The 20,552-nt window shown below is 48.0% G+C and overlaps 3 protein-coding genes across 6 annotated transcripts; 2 read left to right on the forward strand and 1 right to left on the reverse strand.

Annotated features, from left to right (window-relative positions):
- Positions 1 to 3,091: 3,091 nt before the first annotated feature.
- On the forward strand, positions 3,092 to 5,314 carry cldn28 (claudin 28). Its single transcript, XM_061703457.1, has 2 exons — positions 3,092 to 3,487; positions 4,113 to 5,314. The coding sequence occupies exons 1-2, from the start codon at positions 3,242 to 3,244 to the stop codon at positions 4,428 to 4,430; spliced, it is 564 nt and encodes a 187-aa protein (XP_061559441.1). The 5' UTR covers positions 3,092 to 3,241; the 3' UTR covers positions 4,431 to 5,314.
- A 106-nt stretch (positions 5,315 to 5,420) lies between these two features.
- LOC133416490 (claudin-4-like) lies at positions 5,421 to 10,419 on the forward strand. Of its 4 annotated transcripts, XM_061703453.1 has the most exons (3): positions 5,421 to 5,874; positions 6,179 to 6,392; positions 6,958 to 10,419. In XM_061703453.1, exon 3 carries the CDS (start codon positions 6,988 to 6,990, stop codon positions 7,948 to 7,950), a length of 963 nt encoding a protein of 320 aa, XP_061559437.1. In that variant the 5' UTR covers positions 5,421 to 5,874; positions 6,179 to 6,392; positions 6,958 to 6,987; the 3' UTR covers positions 7,951 to 10,419. The 4 variants fall into 4 exon arrangements, with proteins under 4 accessions (XP_061559437.1, XP_061559438.1, XP_061559436.1 ...); XM_061703454.1 differs by having other exon boundaries at positions 5,421 to 6,320; XM_061703452.1 differs by lacking the exon at positions 6,179 to 6,392.
- On the reverse strand, positions 9,291 to 20,294 carry mettl27 (methyltransferase like 27). Its single transcript, XM_061703456.1, has 7 exons — positions 20,242 to 20,294; positions 16,203 to 16,397; positions 15,973 to 16,108; positions 14,405 to 14,536; positions 14,180 to 14,315; positions 14,003 to 14,095; positions 9,291 to 13,941 (listed from the first exon to the last, which is right to left on the reverse strand). The coding sequence occupies exons 3-7, from the start codon at positions 16,093 to 16,095 to the stop codon at positions 13,739 to 13,741; spliced, it is 687 nt and encodes a 228-aa protein (XP_061559440.1). The 5' UTR covers positions 16,096 to 16,108; positions 16,203 to 16,397; positions 20,242 to 20,294; the 3' UTR covers positions 9,291 to 13,738.
- Positions 20,295 to 20,552: the final 258 nt, after the last annotated feature.

The raw sequence follows: 20,552 nt of genomic DNA on the forward strand, positions 1-20,552 counted from the left end.
GCAGCATGTTGGTCAAATTCCCAAGGTAAGACCCCACGCTTGAATGAAAATCCTTAAATCTGCTCTTAGTTCAAAATGTCTTCTTAAATCGGAACCACTTTACAGCTCGTCATTTGCATTCATCAGGTTCCTGTTGAACAGATTTGAAGTTTTGTTTTTTTTTAACTTTCAGGCAGGTCTTTCAATCCGATTCAGAAAATGTCCATAATCGGGACATTCTCACCAGCTGAGGCATCCTGCTTGGGAATGTTTTTGTATATGACAAACAATGGCTTGCTGCTTTTAGCCAAGCCATTTAACCTCTTGGTTAAACCAGCTGCATTAAAGCCATTAAACCTGCAAATGTGAATAGAAGTACTTTTGCCAACTCGACTGCAATCCTTCAAACTGCCGTTCGAAGGTCTTAAAATGTGTTTTGTCCCGGTGAGTCCTTGTACTGAGTGCAGATTTGGGTTGTTGGCATTCAACTGCTGCAAAACAAGGCAACACACAAAATGCTAACTTTCTTTCAGACCTTGATTTGAGCGTCACTGAATAGTAAGTCAGTGAAGCTACTTGCATTTGTTCAGAATGCTCTCCCAAATCTTTATTTAAAGGCCCCAAAAATGTGTTGGAGGATTTTTTTTTTTTTTAATTTATTTTTTTTTTTTTTTGGCAACAAGATGCATTTGTCTGCTTTGAATGTCAGCAAACTTGTTTAATACTAGATGTTTTTAAAATGTTGACAATTTGCACAAGCTTTGTTTGGTGTGCAGGTGCACTTAACGAGTGAATCAAGGCCTCAGCTAAATGCTAACACATGCGCCAATGCTCAAGTCTGTGCGCTTGTGTAAAATTATTTTTCTTTTTTCAAATCATTGGAAGCTTTGTTAAATTCTTGCTTTAAATTGTTCCATTTTAACGTTTGTGTGGAGGAACGGCACCGTCTGCCGTGTCATCAAACCGGTCGGCCCTCGGCGGAGGTCTGCGTTCTAGTTGAGTCAAAATGCATCAGAAGAGTCACTCAGCACACCAAAGAAAAATGTCTCAAAAAGTAGACTGAAATTGAAAATGTTCAAAATGAAAGTGTGCGTGTGCTATGACCTCCTCTATCATATGAATGGCAACAAGTGGATAGGCAGGTTGAGATCTTCTGCCCTCTAGTGGAAGAAGAAAAAAACCTCATGCAAACATCGTCGAGGGGGTGAGGGCGGTGGTTGCTAATTGAACTTTGACCGAAAAATAGTTTCACGATTTCTGTCGCACGTGGGTGTGGCCTCCCCCTGGCCCCGCCCCTGTTTGGAGTCAAGCGGTTTCAAACCAGTTCTATGAAATTGGCTCATTCACATTAATGTGGCACCAAACAGTGCTTGAATGTCACTGCAAAGATTGAAAGTGTTCATTATACCTCGGATGCCACCATAATGTAAGATACGAAAGCAAACTATTACAGTGGCCTAACAATCCAAAACAAAGTACGAGGAGCAGTCAAAAAGTAACGAGCCCAACTTTCCTCTCGCTTTATTTCTTGCAATGGAAAAGTAACATACACCGGAAAGGAGAGGAATGAAGATCAGTCCAAGTAAGACAGAATATACGCAGAAGGGCGGTGAGGCTACAGGGAGAAGAGATAGCGAGGGTGGAGGACTTGAAATACTTGGGCTCGACAGTCCAGACCAATGGGGAGCGTGCTGAGGAAGGTGTCGGCTGTGTTATGTGACACAAGAGTCTGCTAGGATGAAGGACAAAGTTGAGAAGACAGGGGTGAGGCCAGCCACGATGGACGCATTAGAGACGACAGGAAGATGTTGAGGTTCTCTCTACGAGCGAGCAGCACGGAGAGGATTAGGAATGAGCTCATCAGAGGGACGGCCAAGGTTAGATGTTTTGGATTCAAACGTTAGAGAGAGCAGATTTGGATGGTTCGGACATGTCCAGAGGAGAGAGAGTGTGAGTATATTGGTAGAAGCGTGATGAGGACGGAGCTGGAAGACCTTCTTTTCAAGGTCCCAAAAGATGATGAGGCGATGGTGCCAGATGAGGGACGGCATTCGGGTGTCCAGCAAAAGGAACCCACGACTTCACGAGCTCCTTTGCTTGTCACGGAGGACGTCAGTCAAGCAAGCTCTCGTTCTTGGCCTTTGAGCCTGGACACCCGCTTGGTGACTGCGCTTTCGTCTCTTGCAACTTCCACATGCACATTTTGCAACCTTTTGAAAGTGTTTAGTGGTGCTTCCCCTTCCAAAGCAAGAAATTCAATCAGAGCTCTCTGCTTCTGAAGGGCATCCAACAGTGATGTAACTAGCTTCAACTAAGCTTTTTTAAATAAGCCTTCAAACAAGTACTTAAAGCACAAACCGTGAAAATGTCAGTTCCCCCCCCACCCCCCAAAAAAAAGAATTATCGTAGATTAAATTCAATTGGGCTCATGACTTTTTGACTTGCCCTCCTATTCATTTAGTAGCTGACTTGATTTAGCTTACTTCATTTCGTAGCTGACCTTTGACTTGAGTTGGTTGTCACATTTGTGTGGGGCCAATGATGTATGACTCGTGCACTCACTGCAGTTGTCTCGCCACGCTGCGCTATTTGCATATACCGGCCACTCGTGCCAGAGTAGCATCTGCAACATTTGCACAACCGACGTCGTCCCGGATGATCGCACGACTCGTCACTTTAAACCGCATCCGCTCCTCGAAAGTCTCGGCGCCGGACTATCGCAATAGGAGTCGTTCGAACTGCTCTAAGTGCTAGAGGACTCTGCATCTGTTTGCACAATTGTTTTTTTTTGTCAATGTCTTGATGTCCCCCAAGTGTTCTGTAAATTGACCGTCTGTCGTACTAGAGCGGCTCCGACGACCGGAGACAAATTCCTTGTGTGTTTTTGGGACATACTTGGCAAATAAAGATGATTCTGATTCTGATGAAGTTTGATATTGAGGACTCAGTAAGTCCACATACGAGTCGTCATTGTTTTCTTCATGCCTCTGTTTCGTTTGCGGTCGTCTTTACACTTTGTGCTCACGGACAATGTTTTTGTCGTTGTTTTGATCTCTTTGAAGGTTTGTTTGACTCGTACTTCCTGCTTCTCTTGCTCATGTGAGGGATCCGGTCGAGCGAGAAATGCGATCGTGAAAGTTTCCCCAGACCGGAGCGAGTCCCTCCCTGCTTTGTTTGCATTCAGGCGTCGCTTCAGGAAGCCGCAGCCGTGCGAGAAGAGAAGCCGGCTCCGGTCGACTTGAGCTGTCCCCAGAAGACTAAGATGACGACGCGCACGCAGACGGCGGGCGTGATGCTGGGCCTGCTGGGCCTGCTGGGCACGGGCCTGGTCTGCGGCCTGCCCGCGTGGAAGGTGTCGGCTTTCGTGGGCGCCGACATCGTGACGGCGCAGGTCTTCTGGGAAGGCCTGTGGATGAACTGCGTGATCCAGAGCACGGGCCACACGCAGTGCAAGGCCTACGACTCGGTCCTGGCGCTGCCTCGGGACCTGCGGGCCTCCAGGGCGCTGGTGTGTATTTGCGAAAAAGCTTTCCACGTCCATGCACTAGTGCACTCTCTGTCTTCAAAAGTAAGATCATTCAGCGCGCTAGAAAAACCAATGCCTCTGCTCCATTAGTGAATCTTCCTCGTGAATGAATACTCCAAAGTTGGAGAAAAACTTTGCCATACAAGTAGTAGGACAACTGCACAAGTTGAAATGAGCGCACTATTAGTACTACTAGTGAAGTGCAAGATGTTAACTAGTAGAATTTGACAGTGTAAGAACAGGCACTTGTCAACTAGAGCACAGTTTAGCCTGATCAGTAACATGTCCTACCACTATGCCAACGTTGACCCACTCGTGAGGATGAGGAACATACTAGTACATGGACCTTAAACTGGATGATATCGAGAATGTGGAATGGATGTTCAAAGAGCATCTTTTTGAGTAACTATTCCACATCCTTGACACCCTTGAGATCCAGCTTAAGGTCCATGAAGTAGGAGGCAAAAGTGGCACCGGTATTTGGAAAAACTCTACGAGTACAGCACTGGTTCTACCAGTGTGCTGAATTGTCTTACTAGGGAGGACAAAGCGCATACTAGGACACTAACCTTCTCGAGCTACGTGACGAAAATGTTGGTTCCGCCAGGTGTGCGTGTCCCTGGCAGTGGGCGCGTTGGCGTTGGGCCTGAGCGTGCTGGGCGCCCGCTGCACGTCCTTCCTGCGCCACGATTGGCCCACCAAAAACAACGTGGGCCTGTCTGCGGGCGCGGCCTTCGTGGCGGCCGGCGTCCTGTGCCTCGTCCCCGTCAGCTTGTCGGCCCGCGCCATCGTCGTAGGGTTCTTCGACCCGCTGCCGTCGGAGGAGCGGCGCGGGGAGCTGGGCGCCGCCATCTACGTGGGCTGGGCCTCGGGGGCGCTGCTCGTCATCGGCGGGGCGCTCGTGTGCTCAGCGTACACGTGCTGACGTGTGCGTCATGTCGACCCCACGGACACGCACTCAACTTGTTGTTTTTTGCAGCTTTTCCTACATTTGTATCTTTGATGAGAATTGTAGCATCAAATTGTTTTTGGACAAGAAGGAGAGCAGCAGTTGAATCTTGTGATCTAGCTCTGGGGGGGTCAAAGGCCACGGAGAATCCCTCCCGATACACGAGACGGGTACACCGTAGCGCGCCATGAACTGTAGTGAGTCGGCCATGTTGTGGTGCGTAAAGGTTAGCCCCTAAATTGTGCCCTCCGTGTATCCCACAATGCACCTTGAAAAGTAGTCAACAACAATGGTCACTATATTTCCCATGATGCACTGCAGCCACACAGAAAAATGATTTTCCGTTTTCGGGGTATTGTTTGATTTTTTTTTTTGGCACAGGATAAATTTGTGAGTTGTTGGGCAAAAATATGTTGACTATAAATGGGCTTCACAGTCACCCATTCACACACACGTTTACACATTCGCCCATTCACACACCCGTGGGCGGCCGCTGCCACGCAAGGCGCTGCCAGGCCCACTGGGAACAAATTAGGGTTCAGCGTCTTACCAAGCGGACAGTCAGAGCAGCCATTTGAAACGGCGACCCTTCGGTCACTGGACCAACTGAGCCAGAAATTGTATGACTCGTAAATTAAAGATTATTGTGAGCTTCGCTGCCCTTCTACTTTGCAGTGAAAAGGGTTACACCAAACTTGAATTGGGTTAAGCTCTTTTTTGTCACTTTTGGTGATGAATGTGTTTCAATTAATTATTGAAATTTGAAGACAAGAGAGTGTGGGTAAATAACAAGCAGTGAAATGAATAAAATGAAAATGCTGCAGTTTCTCCTCCAGGTCACGAGGGGGCGCCAAACGAAACAGGTACTTGACTGTATATTCCTATTAATCAACTGAAATACTACTTAATTAGATGCCTGTGTACATTCCCAGTCATTTAAACTGATAATCAATTAGATGAATTAAAACCCCCCAAAATTTTATGAATACAATTTAAACCAAGCAATTTTTGAAAAAAGAAACTGCTCAATGAAATTGAACTACAGGACTTTTAATCGTGTAAATGCTTGGTGGGCCACATTAAAGAATGGCGGGGGCCACACCAGAGATGTAAATTATTTTCAAAGATTGAAGATTATTTTGAACTATAACACACACACACACTGTGAGTGATGATGTCAGCAATGTGAGGCCCCGCCCCGCCCCCTGAGCTCCCAGAAGAGCAGGCGTGGTCGCCTCCACCCATCTTCACTTTAGTCGCTCTCAGGGGACGCGAGGCGAAAGACGCGCGACCGAGGCCCGCGGACAGGCTGCCTTCTGCTAACAAAAATCCGAGCGAAGACAACACAGCGCATACGTGGATCGCCGACAAGAAGAAGAAGGAGGAAGAAGAAAGAAGAAAGAAGAAGACGCCATCTGAGGTGTGTTGTGGAAAAAATATCTCATTCTGATCCTGAAAGCAACCTTTGGCGCAGTAGATTTTCTTAGCAAAGACGTCAGACAACAGACACAGTGACAGCTAGTACAGTATGTGGATGTCTCAAAACAGGCTTCTTTTTTTTCCTCACATTAACAATAAACATATCCCGGCGAGACCCGGCCGAACGTTCCGACAGAAACCGGCACGGGAGGACATCATGTATCTCGTAACACCGAGGTGGGGGTGCCAAGGGGGGGGTCTTCCTTCTGCCTTCCAAATGCTCGCAGGTTTTTCCACCTTCGCAGGTGCTGTCAACTTGGAGGCGGACATTCGGGAGTCTCTCCCTTTGCATCCAATGAACACAAATGAAAGGCTGCGGACCCCGGCGAAGAGCAACGATCGCCGTGAATTCTTTTTTTCTCCAAATGATTCATTCCCGACAAAAATGTGAATAAACAGGATATTGGGGAAGAAATACCGCAAATAAGCGAGGGACAGATTCCCCCAGAAAAGCCAGAAGTAGGTGAATGCGAGAATGCCAAACCGCGAATACCTAATTGTTGTTCTAACTTTCATAGCAGCCTGCCAAGATTTCCCCAAAATGACAGTCTGTCAATTTGCTGCATCTGGTTGAAACGTAGCAGCAAGAAAACCGGGTGAAGATGTTACAGAAAGTTGTTTGAGTCAAACAAAAGGCCTTTTGGGGTTAGGGTGAAATCTGTTAAAAGTTCAAGTTAGTTTCAGAGAAAAATATCCACCGATAAGTTGGTACAGGCCAAAATTCCGAGGGTGGACGCGGCAAAATGACTGCGACGTTTCAAGTTTACGTTTGTTAACATGCTTGATGATTTATGTGGTCCGGGACAAACATTTGAGGTATTTTCTGGAAATCCTTCGTTGTGATCCTTAAACTCACTTCAAACACACATTGGCACGGCAACGCCGAGCTGTTACAAAAATCCGTTTTTGGTTTTATCTTACGAGGCAAAAGAAGGTTCCATGCTAGCAAAACAGAATTGACCCCCAGTGACACCTGAGACGCATCATCACACCGTCCGCAAATATTCTGCTCCTCCAATAACAGATCTCACCGGCTCCTGTCCAGGCTGTCGCCATGGCGTCGACGGGCACGCAGCTGCTGGCGAGTGTCCTGTGCCTGCTGGGCTGGGCCGGCGTGATAATCAGCTGCCTTCTGCCCATGTGGAGGGTGACGGCGTTCGTGGGCAGCACCATCGTCACGTCTCAGACCATCTGGGAGGGCATCTGGATGAGCTGCGTGGTCCAGAGCACGGGGCAGATCCAGTGCAAGCCCTACGAGTCCATGTTGGCGCTGAGCGCGGACCTGCAAGCGGCCCGCGCCCTCACCGTACTGGCCGCCGTGACCGGCGCCACGGGCCTCGTCCTGGCCTTCGTCGGGGGCAAGTGCACCCGCTTCTTGGACCGGGAGGGGCCCAGGTCCAAAGGCAGGGTAGCAGTGGCGGCGGGGGCGGTTCTGGTGCTCACGGGATTGCTGTGTTTGATTCCGACCTCGTGGGCGGCCGGCGCCGTGGTCCGGAAGTTCTACAGCGCCGCCATAGACGCCCAGCGGCGTGAGATCGGCGCCTGCCTCTACATCGGCTGGGGAGCGTCCATCCTGCTCATCCTGGGAGGGGGGCTGTTCATCAGTTCCGCATGCCCCCTTAAAGCCCAGCACGCACACAAGAGCCCGTCCGTTCGATACCTGATGGCCCGCTCGTCCACCGGGTCCCTCCGCAGGGTCCCGGCGACGAGGCCGACCGGCACGGCTTTCGGCGGGCCTCCCAGCTACCGGGCGGCCTCTTCCAAGCCCGAGCTGCCCGGCGGGACCGCCTGGGGATACGCGCCCGCGCCGGGCCTCGGGCAGAACTCTGAGAGATCCTGGGCGCTGTCCGCTAAGTCTCAGCTGAAGCGACTGGAATCGACGCCCTCGGAGCAAAGCGAGGCGCCTTCTACCGAGTCTCAGCTGAAGCCAGACCAGGTGGACCACAACAAGACTTTGGACTCCGACGGCAACCGACCTGAGGACTTGTCCTCCAACCCTTCAAAGACCTACCTCTGACCTGAACATGACAACTTCTAAGATCTGGAATAGCTGTCTCTTTGGTCTATCTGGTTTACGTCAAAGACCTCATGCTAGATGAAGGGCAAAGTTTATAAGACAGCGGTGAGGCCGGTCATGCTGTACGGCTTCCAGACGGTGGCACTGAACAGACGACAGCTGGAAAACGTTGAGGTTCTATTTAGGAGTGCGCAGGTTGGACAGGATTAGAAATGAGCTCATTAGCCAAGGTTAGATGTTTTGGGGAGACCAGACTTGGATGGTTTAGACCTGTCCAGAGGGGAGATATATTGGTGGAAGGGTGATGAGGTTGGAGCTGCCAGGCAAGAGAGTGAGAGGAAGACCTAAGAGAAGGTTGACAGATGTCATGAGGGAAGATGGATGCAGAACATTTAGAGCCTTACATGGAAAAGGATGACGTGCTGTGGCCACCCCGAACGGGACAAGACCAAAGGAGGAGAAGAAGAAACATAGTCTGCTCGTAAAGTGATGTCACAAAGACGAGAAGAAGTAGAAGATACATCAAAGACCGAGACTTTTACTACATCAAAGTCCGGACCTTGTGATCTGTACTAACTCTATAGGTAGACAACAAAGACCAAGAGTAATTCTGTCTCTTTGACATGGACTAACTCCATTTGACAGGTTAAAGACCTAAACCAACTATTTAACACCTCAAAGTCTAAGTACTGATTGTAGACTAACGCGACAACACAGGTTATAGTCCTACCTTGGACCCGGACTAACCCTCGACAGGACTCCAAGAGGACTCTTTGATCCGAACTAACTGTATTTGGTCATTTCTTCGGTCTTGTATGGCTTACTCGCGACAGGAAGTGACATCACCTCAACTTTGTCTCTAACTGCATTGAATTCATTTTTGACATTGTCTGATTTTATTTTCAAATGAAAATGTGACAACATTTTAAACTTGTAAACTCTGATTGTGAAGTTTTCCTTTCTTCCCAGACTTGCTTGAAATTGAGTAAGACCTCAAAACAGTAACATCCTGACATGAAGGAAATACACATGCAGTAAATGTGCACGTGTTGTGTGTCAAGTGTGTGCAGTCAATATTGAGGGCCCCCGCGACCCGACCTCGGATCAGCGGTAGAAAATGGATGGATGGAACTGTAATCTTTTGTTTCCTTTTGGACTGATCTGTGTACGTGCGTTTTTGGAAGAAAGGCCAATCAATGAAATAAGAGACGGCGGCGGCGGCTCCTTCCTGAAGTCTGACGAGTTTTGCTTGCGGCCGGTCCAACTGGTTTGACAGAAAGTGTTCTGCTGTCTTTGTGGACGTCAAAACGCTTTCACTTGACATCTTTTGCTTTCGCCAGATGGAAAATTATTCGTTACTTTGAGGAGTTCATGAATACAGAAAATGAGAGAGAAGGAAGAGTAGAGGAGCCAAGAGTGGTGGACCAGGAACTGGCCATGATTAGTAAGGGGGAAGTTAGAAAGGCATTACAGAGGATGGAAAATGGAAAGGCAGTTGGTCCTGATGACTAGCATCTAGGAGGCATCTAGGCTGTGGAGTTTTGGACCAGCTTGTTCAATAGAATTCTAGCGCGTGAGAAGATGCCTGAGGAATGGAGGAAAAGTGTGCTGGTGCCCATTTTTAAGAACAAGGATGCTGTGCAGAGCTGTGGCAACTACAGAGGAATAAAGTCGATGAGCCACACTATGAAGTTAGGGGAAAGAGTCGTGGAGGCGAGACTCAGGACAGAAGTGAGTATTTGCGAGCAACAGTGTGGTTTCATGCCTAGAAAGAGGACCACAGATGCATTATTGATGGAAAAGTACAGAGAAGGTCACAAGGCGCTACAAGCCCAATTCCAATGAAGTTGGGACGTTGTGTTAAACATAAATAAAAACAGAATACAATGATTTGCAAATCATGTTCGACCTATATTTAATTGAATACACTACGAAGACATATTAGATATTTAATGTTCAAACTGATCAACTTTATTGTTTTTAGCAAATAACTTAGAATTTTATGGCTGCAACACGTTCCAAAAAGCTGGAACAGGCTCACGTTTCCCACTGTGTTCCATCACTTTTTCTTTGAACAACATTCAAGAAACGTTTGGGAACTGAGGACGCTAATTGTTGAAGTTTTGTAGGTGGAATTCTTTCCCATTCTTGCTCGACGTACAGCTTCAGCCGTTCAACAGTCCGGGGTCTCCGTTGTCGTATTTTACGCTTCATAATGCGCCAGACCTTTTCAATGGGAGACAGGTCTGGGCTGCAGGCAGGCCAGTCTAGTACCTGCACTCTTTTACTACCAAGCCACGCTGTTATAACAAGTGCAGAATGCGGTGATATCCTTTACACATCGATGTCGGTTTTTGATGCGGTGCCGCCTGAGGGATCGAAGGTCACGGGCATTCAATGTTGGTTTGCGGCCTCGCCGCTTACATGCAGTGATTTCTCCAGATTCTCTGACCCTTTTGATGATGATGATATGGTCCGTAGATGATGAAATCCCTCAATTCCTTGCAATTGTACGTTGAGGAACATTGTCCTTAAACTGTTGGACTATTTTCTCACACACCTGTTCACAAAGAGGTGAACCTCGCCCCACCTCTGCGTGTGAATGACTGAGCAATTCAGGGAAGCTCCTTTTCTACCCAATGGTGGAACCCACCTGTTCCCAATGAGACTGTTCACCTGTGGGATGTCCCAAACAGGTGTTGGATGAGCATTCCTCAACTTTTTTGCCACCTGTTCCAGCTTTTTTGGAACGTGTTCCAGCCATAAAATTCTAAGTTCATGATTATTTGCTAAAAACAATCAAGTGTATCAGTTTGAACATTCAATTGTCATGAATGGAACAGAGGATAGGACCCAAAAATGCACGACTCCAAAACAAAGGGACAGTTTCCAAAAAGAGAGGTTTAATCGACGGGCATAGGTCGGTACACGGGCAGGCAATCCAAGAAAGGCAACAGTATCCAAAAACATGAGGCAAAGAGGCGAGGTCGTTAATCGGAACAGGGTCAAGTCTTACTGTGAGTCTGTGACGTGGAAACAAGGAATGCTGGAACGCGACGACAAGGTACAACGAACTGGCGACGAGAGGGAACGAGAAACGAGGTTAAATACAATAGGTAATTGGGGTGAACGAGGAACAGGTGGTGGAGATCCTCACAGGAGCAGGTGTGTGAGAAACAGGGGGGGAAGACAAAACCCGGAACACAAACCCATGACGTAAATATCTTGTCTTTGTAGTGTATTCAATTCAATATAGGTTGAACATGATTTGCAAATCATTGTATTCTGTTTTTATTTATGTTTGAATTGGGCTTGTACATTGTGTCTTTGTGGATCTAGAGAAAGCCTATGGCAGAGTACACAGAGGGGAACTGTGGCACTGCATGCGGAAGTCCGGAGTGGCAGAGAAGTATGTTAGAATGTGTGCTATAGGTGTGACAGATGAGTTGAAGGTGGAGGTGGGAGTGCATCAGGGATCAGCCCTGAGCCCCTTCCTGTTTGCAATGGTGATGGAGAGGCTTAGACTGGAATCCCCATGGACTATGATGTTTGCGGATGACATTGCGATCTGCAGTGAAAGCAGGGAAACGGGTGGAGGAACAGTTAGAAAGGTGGAGGCATGCACCGGAAAGGAGAGGAATGAAGATAAGCTGAAGTAAAACCGAATATATGTGCTTGAATGAGAAATGAGCTCATCAGCAGGACAGCCAAGGTTCGATGTTTTGGAGACAAAGTGAGAGAGCAGACTTGGATGGTTTGGACACGTCCAAAGGAGAGAGAGAGTGAGTATACTGGTAGAAGGGTGATGAGGATGGAGCTGCCAGGCAAGACAGCGAGAGGAAGACCAAAGAGGAGGTTGATGGATGTCGTGAGGCAAGACATGAGGGCAGTTGGTGTTGGAGAGGAGGATGCAGGAGAGAGGCGTACGTGGAAAAGGATGACGCGCGGTGGCGACCCCAAACGGGACAAGCCCAAAGGAAAAGAAGAAGAAGAAGAAGAAGATGGAACATTATCCGTATCAGTAATCGGTATATTAATTCAGTCATAATATCGTAATCATTGTTCTTCTGTCTTTGGGGACGTCAAAATGGTTGTTGCCTTCGGTCATCTGTCCATTTTATCTTTTCCTCACTGGGCTAATCCCAGCTGACTTGACTGGTTGCCAGCCAATCACAGGCCACCTACAGACAAAGACGCACTCCCACTCACAATCTCGCCTTTGCACCATTTGTTGATCTTCAAGGAAGGTAACACGCTAACGTGTTTTTGGAATGTGTGGGCGGGGGGGTTGAGGGAAAGGCCGGAGTAGAGATTCAAACCCAGGATGTCAGAACTGTAAGGCAGACGTGCTAACCACTAGCACGCCATGCTGCCCTGCTTTTACTCTTTTGGATATTATCACCAATCATTTGAGAAATACGTGCTTGTAGTTTTTGCACCGTATCATACTGAGAGAGGTTCCTGATATTTTGACCACCTCGTTTATCTACAGAAGAGGACAAAATAGTAGAAAAAAAACATCTCAATAATGCATATTCATTTTGTAAAGATATAGTTTGTATCTGATCCAATCAAATGTACCTAATATTATGGCCACTGAATGTATATGGAGTTCAGTAGAGTAGCGTACAGATTATCATAATTATTAAATAGTAATCGATTAGAAAAATCTCCTGGCACACCACAAACAAAAATGTCACAAAATGTATAACTTTGGGCCTCTTGAATTAAGCGCAAGGCTGATATATATAATATGTACATATGTACATATATATATATGTATATATATATATATATATATATATATATATATATATATATATATATATATATACATATATATATAAAAGCTGTTTTCCCACAAGGTTTCTACTAGGTCCCATACCATCATATTTGATCCTTTTATCGGGTTTGTAAGATAATTTGAGTAGAAAATGCCCAGATTCCCTTTTCCAAGCTAGCCGAGTTGGTCTTTTCCGCCTGGCATTTCTCATTAATATTCAAGATGTAAATGATCTTTGCTCTGATCGGATCGCTGTTATTCTTCTAAATTAAATTATGAAAGCAGCTTTGCTCCGATTGGTGCTCGGCGATATCACGGCATCCCGTGGCTCGCGGCGGCCAAGCTTTCGATGCCGTCTTCCTATCGTTGTGAAGCAGAATTCACCAAGCGTTGATTGTTGGCCCGCTCATAGGAAACGGCGACAATGACTGCAAGCTTTGCTATTTCATAACATGACATTACAGTTACATTGGTACAGTTACATTAGTATTTATATGGCCGACTCGTTCGCTTTAAACCCGGAAATGTCATATTGCCGCTCAGCTGTGTTGCGTGGGTAGCTACATTTTGGCTGTGCAAAATGTATAGACTCCTCTGTCAGGAATAAATCGGTTGTTTTTTATACATTGTTGTGAACGAAGTTCTTTCACGAAAACGAGCACGCTCGGAACCACGGAGGTTAGGAGATTTTAAAACACAGGTTCCTCCGATGGCATGGGACCTTGAAAGCAGACATTGCTGTGTGTCGTTCAACTGTACGTGGAGATCGAGAAGACTATAAGGCAATCGAATGTATGTCAGTCAAGTGCGCGAATAATCATCATAAAATGCGGGAAAACTTGAATTCATAGAAATGACATTTAGTCACGCGCTGCATCACAGTCACGACGACTTAAACAGACACACACATAAACGGGCAAGTACCACGGTACTGTATAGTACTCTTAAAGCTGCAGTTTTTTCCCGTACGTCCACCTCCACTGTAGTGTCGTGTACTGTTGTGCTTTAGAGCTTCTGAAAGAGATACACACATCCAGGGATGTACCCAGTCGCTTGGTCGGTCACCCCTCGCTCCCACTCTGTCACGTGGGTCACGTCGACGCGGCGCCACAGTCCCTCGTCCTCCATTTGCTTCATCTCGCCCTCCAAGGCCGCCTTGTAGTCGAGGTTGTCACGGTTAGTCCTGGTGGTCATGCAGACGAGGCCTCCTGTGCGGTCACAAGTCAGGTTGAGATGTGAAAGCGTCCAAAGCGCGAAAAGCAACCTCACCCTGCTCGGCTGCCCGGCACAGCTCCCGGATCGCCTTCGCTGGAATGTGACTTGCGCTCAGAGCCCCAACAATCATCACTACTTTAAATTCACCTGCAGAGAGAGACCCTCACAAATGAATGACATCCCAAGGACGGTCAGGGAGGGAGTGACGGACGGACGGACGGATTACAGTACCCGACGGGACAGGAAGAGGCTGGTCTCCGAGCACGGCCATTTTGAGCTCCCGGTACAGCCCGCTGCGTCGGGCACTCTGCAGCATCCCCTCGCTGCAGTCCATGCCCACGAAGTGCTGGAATCCCTCGCGTTTCATCTGCGCCACACGCTTGTTTAGTCCGCTCACAAACAAACGAGCGTCGCTCTCGTTCCGATAGATCGATTTACGGAAATGCTCGCGCCCACCGTCTTGGCCACCAGGCCCGTGCCACAGGCCACGTCCAACACCGCCGCCGCCGCTCGGGGCTCGCCGCTGAAGTGGGCAGAGACTCGGCCCGCTGCCAGAGCGGGCGCGCGGTACTCGATAAGTTCAACATCCTGTGGAATGGACGCCGCAGAATGCCGATTAGTGAACAGCTCTGTCGGAACAAGCCTGACTAGAAAAGCCCAAAAATGAGGAATTGCCACCCACGGTAAAAAGGGTTAGAATTCATGTATTAATCCTCTAAACCAGCGGTGTCAACCATACGGCCTGCGGGCCAGAAACGGCCCGTCGGGGGGATGGAGAACACATTCGCTGCTATTTTTCAATAAAAGTAACTTTTGTTGCTAATTTCGTCCACTGGAGGGTGCACTGACAACACTTAAATGACTCATGCACTTGTGAAGCCCAAACAATGCCAAGTTTCAGGAGCACACGAACATGAAATGGTGCGCCATGTTTACGCTGTGAAAAGAAATAGTTCCTGTAGAAATGTTTTAAGACATTGAATATGACCAAATTTCAGTCAAAAGCTTCACTTCAGAAGAGATTGGCTTGTTGGAACCTTTTTTTCCCCCCCACGCACTGCCACAACTTACATTTGTATGTATACATTTACAAAGGATGCATGGCTGAATGGTGCATGCTCACTGATTCATAATACTGTTGAAATAATTCTTGGTTAAAAATGTCAAACTGCTCATATGATTTGCAACGAGATGATAATGAAAAAATTCAAAATTATTTGCACCAAAACATTATGTATGGCTTTTTAAACCGCCAATATTGAGATCTAATTGGGGTAAAAGTGGCCTGCGAACTAAAATGAGTTTGACACCACTGGTCTAAAGCAATGAAAGATGCCATGTAATGTATTAATATATACGATAAAACGGGAACAGTAAAAAACAAACGTGACTGTCTGCTTTGAATATGTAAGTTTGACTAGTTGAGTTTTGATTTGGGTTTTAGCTGTTAGTCTGTGTGTATTGCGTAGCAATGGCCTAGTTAGTGGCATAAGAAATGAAAGTCAAATAAATATGAATAGGTGCAGACTTTTCCCTTAGATTCCAGCCAACTTTTGTATGTATGTTGGGGGCGGCACGGCGGACGACTGGTTAGAGCGTCTGCCTCACAGTTGTGAGGACCTGGGTTCAATCCCCGGCCCCGCCTGTGTGGAGTTTGCATGTTCTGCGTGGCTTTTCTCCGGGCACTCCGCTTTCCTCCCACATCCCAAAAACATGCGTGCTGGGTTGATTGAAGACTCTAAATTGCCCGTAGGCGTGAATGTGAGTGCGAGTGGTTGTTTGTTTCTATGTGCCCTGCGATTGGCTGGCGACCAGTTCAGGGCGTACCCCGCCTCTCGCCCGAAGATGGCTGGGATAGACCCCGGCATGAGGAGAAGCGGAACAGAAGATGGCTGGCTGGATGCACATTTGAATTTGGCCTGCTGACACATTTGCGAGCAGGCTCTCCAGGAACAGCGTGTAAAATAAGCACGCAACACCGCTTGCGTTCGTAATGGGATTGTACGGTTGTGGGTGTCGATGACCTGCTCGTAGGTTTGGGCCCATCGGTCGTAGAAGTGGATCTGGTCCGCCACAGAGCTTTGAACGTGCACCGACTGGATGACGTCTTTGGCCATTTCGAACGTGCGCGTCTCCGCGGACGACATCGTGAGCGCGCGCCTGTCGAGCAGACAACTTAGCGAAGATGTTCGTTCCAAGCCGACACTCGTTAATGCTTGTACATGCAAATGTACATTGTTGTTTTGCGGTTTACCTTGAGAAGAAAGTGAAAGAAAGTCAAACGTCCAGTGTAGTCACTTCACTCCGGCACAGGTTCTGACAGTACAACGGCCACTGAACAAATCGCAGACGGTTTGACTTCCGCCGCTTGCCCGTAGACCACAAACCCAAGTAGATTCGCCCGTTGCCGGGAGACGTCAGCGTGTCCGCCATATTGAATGTGTCAGCGCTGTGCCGTCAAATCATGCAAGTGAAGTTCAGAAAACCACAATTCAAAAAGTACACAAACTTCATGCCTCTCATTCACACGCGAATGTGTGCGGGAAGCTAATGATTGGAGGATTCTTCTACTCCTGCGCGGTCGAATTCTCAAACGTACGCTTGTTTTGCCAGATCTTTTTCAGACACTTTGTGGGGTTTTATTACAAGAAGGAAGAGAAAAAAGGAATCTTTGCAAAGCGAGGCAAAGGTACGAGTCGTCACGATTTGTTACCCCTTACTGAAGCCCGGCCAAAACGTCACATTTGTGTGTGAGAGAAGAAAAGAAATACACCCCTCTTCCCACAGCATTCTCACACATACTTTTATGGGAATGGGTGCATGATAAAGCAAGAGTAGTCAGCGAAAAAGCACATTTGCAAGGACACACAAATGGACTGCGCTAAGAGCGATGTAACAATAAAACATGCAAAGATTATATCAAATTAATAATGCGATGTAGAAGAAAACCATTTTCCAAATCACGCCAAAGCGACATAGCTGCTGGCGTACGTAGTTGGTTCATTCAAACAACAAAGGTGCGGCGTTTGTGACTCAAAGCCGTCTACGCGTAGCGGTACGATAAATTGGAGCCTTCCCGAATTGTTGGATTTGAATCACCTTTTATTGTCACGAACACGCATGCACGCATACGAAATGTGTTTTCTGCATTTAACCCCTCACAGTGAACACGTTAGCGGAATACACCGGAGCAGGCGGCAGCTGAAGCGCCCGGGGAGCATTTGGGGGTATCGGTGTCTCGCTCAAGGACACCGCAGCCGTGAGTCCGGGGGATGTCGGCGGACGGCCCAGTCGGGGTCTCGAACCTAGGTCCCCCACGGTGGCAGGCGACGATCTTAACCATTGGGCCGCGGCCGCCGTTGTGTCTGCCGTATGCCGTTGTGTGCCAAGTAACAACAAACTCCCTCTTTCGTATCGTTGCCAACGGAGGGAGGGGATATTCCGCGCTCACACAGGGGCTGCCAGCACGTCCGCGACCCCAGTGAGGAGAAGCGCTTCAGAAAATGGAAGGCTGGAGAGCCGCCGGATCCGCTCCAAAGTGGCACACAGTAATACTCATCTGAGCCACCCATCGCTTCATGGATCGTAAAAGTATCCTTCACGTTATACTAACTCATTTTTCTGGCAGTTAAAGCGCTCGAATTTTTCTCTGCGTTTATGTTACCCCTGTTGCGAATGGAGCAGGAAGCCAACTGGAAACTAATTTGCCCATCACCGGAGAGATCGGAAGCACGCAAGCGGTCCATATACCGTGTAACAAAATATAGGCTTTCACCCCGAGTCATTTACACAGTGGGAATTCAAAACGCAGACATATGACAAAGTTAAGTTTCACCGCCAGTATTAACGGTGGAAAAACAAAGGCAAGCCCATCCAACAGAAAAAAACAGCTCCTCAAAATGTAATGGCTATAATGCGTCGCTCACCCTGTTGCTCTAAGGAATTCTGGGCATACATTGATGAATGACTTAGTGGTCAAATTGAACAGTCCCTGGCAATGCCACCTGCTGCTCCCGCTTCTTCAACTGGCATTCGGTCAAAGTCGTGAGAATGGATAAGAAAGGTTTTGAAGATGCTAGAAATGTAAAGGGGGCTGAGGGAACACAGGTGGCCTCCTTGCACATCTTCACGAACATCTTTATGAGAAGTCTCCCATGAGGAAGTGTACAGTCAGATCTGGAGCAGCTCCACGGTTGAGTGAGTATTTGCAAGACCTCAGGAGCGACCGAGTTGAAGCGAAAAGTCGGATTTGGTCAAATAGAGATTGCGATACTGTCAATTACGGAATCAAGACACAAAACTGAAAGTGAATATTTTAGGAAGAGGATAAGCATTTGGCACCACGCTGCATAACTGGTTAGCACATCCGCCTCACAGTTCTGAGGTTGCGGGTTCAAATGCGGCCTCGCCTGTGTGGAGTTTGCACGTTCTCCCCGTGTCTGTGTGGCTTTTCTCCCGGTACTCCGGTTTCCTCCCACGTCCCCAAAACATGCCTGGGAGGTTGATTGAAGACTCTAAATTGCCCGTAGGTGCGAATGTGTCTGTGTGTTGAGCGTGTCCGCCGCCTCTCGCCCAGATAGGCTCCGGCACGCCCGCGACCCGCGTGAGGAGAAGCGCGACGGAAAATGGATGAAGCGTTGTGAAGCAAGATGATAGAGAGCTTTGGAGAGCATCAGATGAATTCATGTGGAGAAAGGCAACTAATGGATCTCCTTATGTGGAATCAGAAGGCAGGTTTGGAACCAAACCACTTGATATAGCTAATTATATGAACCATTCTTCTCTTCTAACCACTCAGTCAATAAGGTAGGGTTAGAATATGAAGAACACTCATTCCAATACTTCCAACGAATGGCCTAATGCTTCATAAGAGATGCACTCTTCAGAGAGCGTGGTCAGGAAGTTGTTGAAGACCCTTCCGGACCGCAGCCCCATAGGCAGAGCAGAAACACCAGCCGGCGCCCCGCTTACCGGCCGGCACGGCTCGTGTTTCTGTTCCTCTACGTCTCATCTGAAATCGATGTCGAATGCGCGGGTTCGGCGCGTCACTTCCAAAAAGGTTCGGCAACCTGGGACTCCTGCCGCCGGTCTCCGCCAGTGGCCTGGATCGGAAGGAAGCACTATGACCTGTTTTGCACAATGTGGAAGTCGGTTGCGCATAAACCCTATTTTGACTGTAAAATGTCAACACGCTCACAGGCGCAGCTACTCCACTTGTGCGGCATAAAAACTGATGACTGCTTAAAAGAGACGGAAGGAGCCCGAGTTGACAAGTGCAGCGTCCAAGATCACAATCTCTTAATTGGTCAACTAAAACGTGAATGCCGTTCTCGTTTATGCGGAGTTATCCTGCACGCAGAACTCAGAGTTTATTTCAACAGCAGCTGGTCTAACTCAAAAGACAGAGAGTGCGGCGTGCCTCCGGGGATCTGCCTCAGACCGCTCCTGAATTGCTATCTGTTTTCCACCCATCCATTTTCAACACCGCTTATCCCGGTTAGGGTCGCGGGGCGCCGGAGCCTATCCCGGCTGACTTCGGGCGAAAGGCGGACTACGCCCTGAACTGGTCGCCAGTCAGTCGCAGGGCACATATAGACACGGACGACCGTTCGCACTCACACTCGCGCCGTCACTGAGTGGGAACTGATCCCACGCTACCCGCGCCAAAGTCAGGCGTGTGGACCACTACACCATCAGTGACCCGTGTATCTGTTTTGCATAAAGCAAATGTATGCCAATGCGATTCTGCACTGTATTATGCTCCCAATTCAGTGCTACAGGTTACAAGTCACATTAAATGGTGGAAAAAGGGTTGACGTGAGTTATCGTGGTCTCATTTTTCTACGAGGGTGCGTAGTGTTTTTACTGCAGCGTATGCAGCTGTTAGTGTTTAGGATGATGGACGTTTTAAGCCAAATGAGAAATGTCAGCTGTAAATGAGCCAAAAACAGATGACAGTGCAAAGTATAGTAGAGCAGCATGACACGTCAGAACTAATGTAAAGCTATTTGTTGGTCATTTGCCTGGCAAATTTCAATTAAAATCCCCCCAGCATTTCTGTATGAATGCATTACTGTAGCCTAGTGAGTTGTTGTACTAGCGGTTAGCAAATGGGAGGGCTTGTATGGAGCAGCGAGAGTGAATCGCAAACAAACGTGCATCCTTGCGGACCCTTCAAAAGTTGCCTTTGCGATTTGCCTCTCAGTCACTGGCTGGCCATATCCATTGCACTTTTTTCTTTTTTCTTTTAAACTGCATGCTTTCCAAAAGTAATAAAGGTGAATACAACTCACTTTCTTTATTCCCCAGGAGCGCGAGTGTGCTGAGGCCGAGTTGGGGATTGCACAGACAACAAGTGCATCTACGATGACATCGGGGCGGATGCCGCTGTTCCTGGAGACCGGATGCAGTGTCGTACTGGAGGGTGTGCACGTTATGCAAAGCCTAGCGAGGCCCGCCCTCGAATGCGTGACCCTTTCCAGACGGATTTGTGCACTCGATTTAAACTACCCCGAGGACGGCACGGTTTCAACTTGTGCTGCATTTACACCGTAGCTACCGAGGAGTGACTCCAGGGGTATTTTACTGCGGTCAAGCCAGCCTC

The sequence above is a fragment of the Phycodurus eques genome, chromosome 17 (assembly GCF_024500275.1).
Source record: "Phycodurus eques isolate BA_2022a chromosome 17, UOR_Pequ_1.1, whole genome shotgun sequence".
NCBI lineage: Eukaryota > Metazoa > Chordata > Actinopteri > Syngnathiformes > Syngnathidae > Phycodurus > Phycodurus eques.

Bases quoted from the DNA above. Each gene is read 5' to 3' on its own strand.
- cldn28 (XM_061703457.1), top strand. From the start codon at position 3,242: ATGACGACGCGCACGCAGACGGCGGGCGTGATGCTGGGCCTGCTGGGC. The intron at 3,488-4,112 runs GTGTGTATTTGC...TGGTTCCGCCAG, and splicing joins TGCGGGCCTCCAGGGCGCTG to GTGTGCGTGTCCCTGGCAGT.
- LOC133416490 (XM_061703454.1), top strand. From the start codon at position 6,988: ATGGCGTCGACGGGCACGCAGCTGCTGGCGAGTGTCCTGTGCCTGCTG.
- mettl27 (XM_061703456.1), bottom strand. From the start codon at position 16,095: ATGTCGTCCGCGGAGACGCGCACGTTCGAAATGGCCAAAGACGTCATC. The intron at 14,537-15,972 runs GTCATCGACACC...TCCATTCCACAG, and splicing joins GGGCCCAAACCTACGAGCAG to GATGTTGAACTTATCGAGTA. The intron at 13,942-14,002 runs GTGAGGTTGCTT...GTGACCGCACAG, and splicing joins GTGCCGGGCAGCCGAGCAGG to GAGGCCTCGTCTGCATGACC.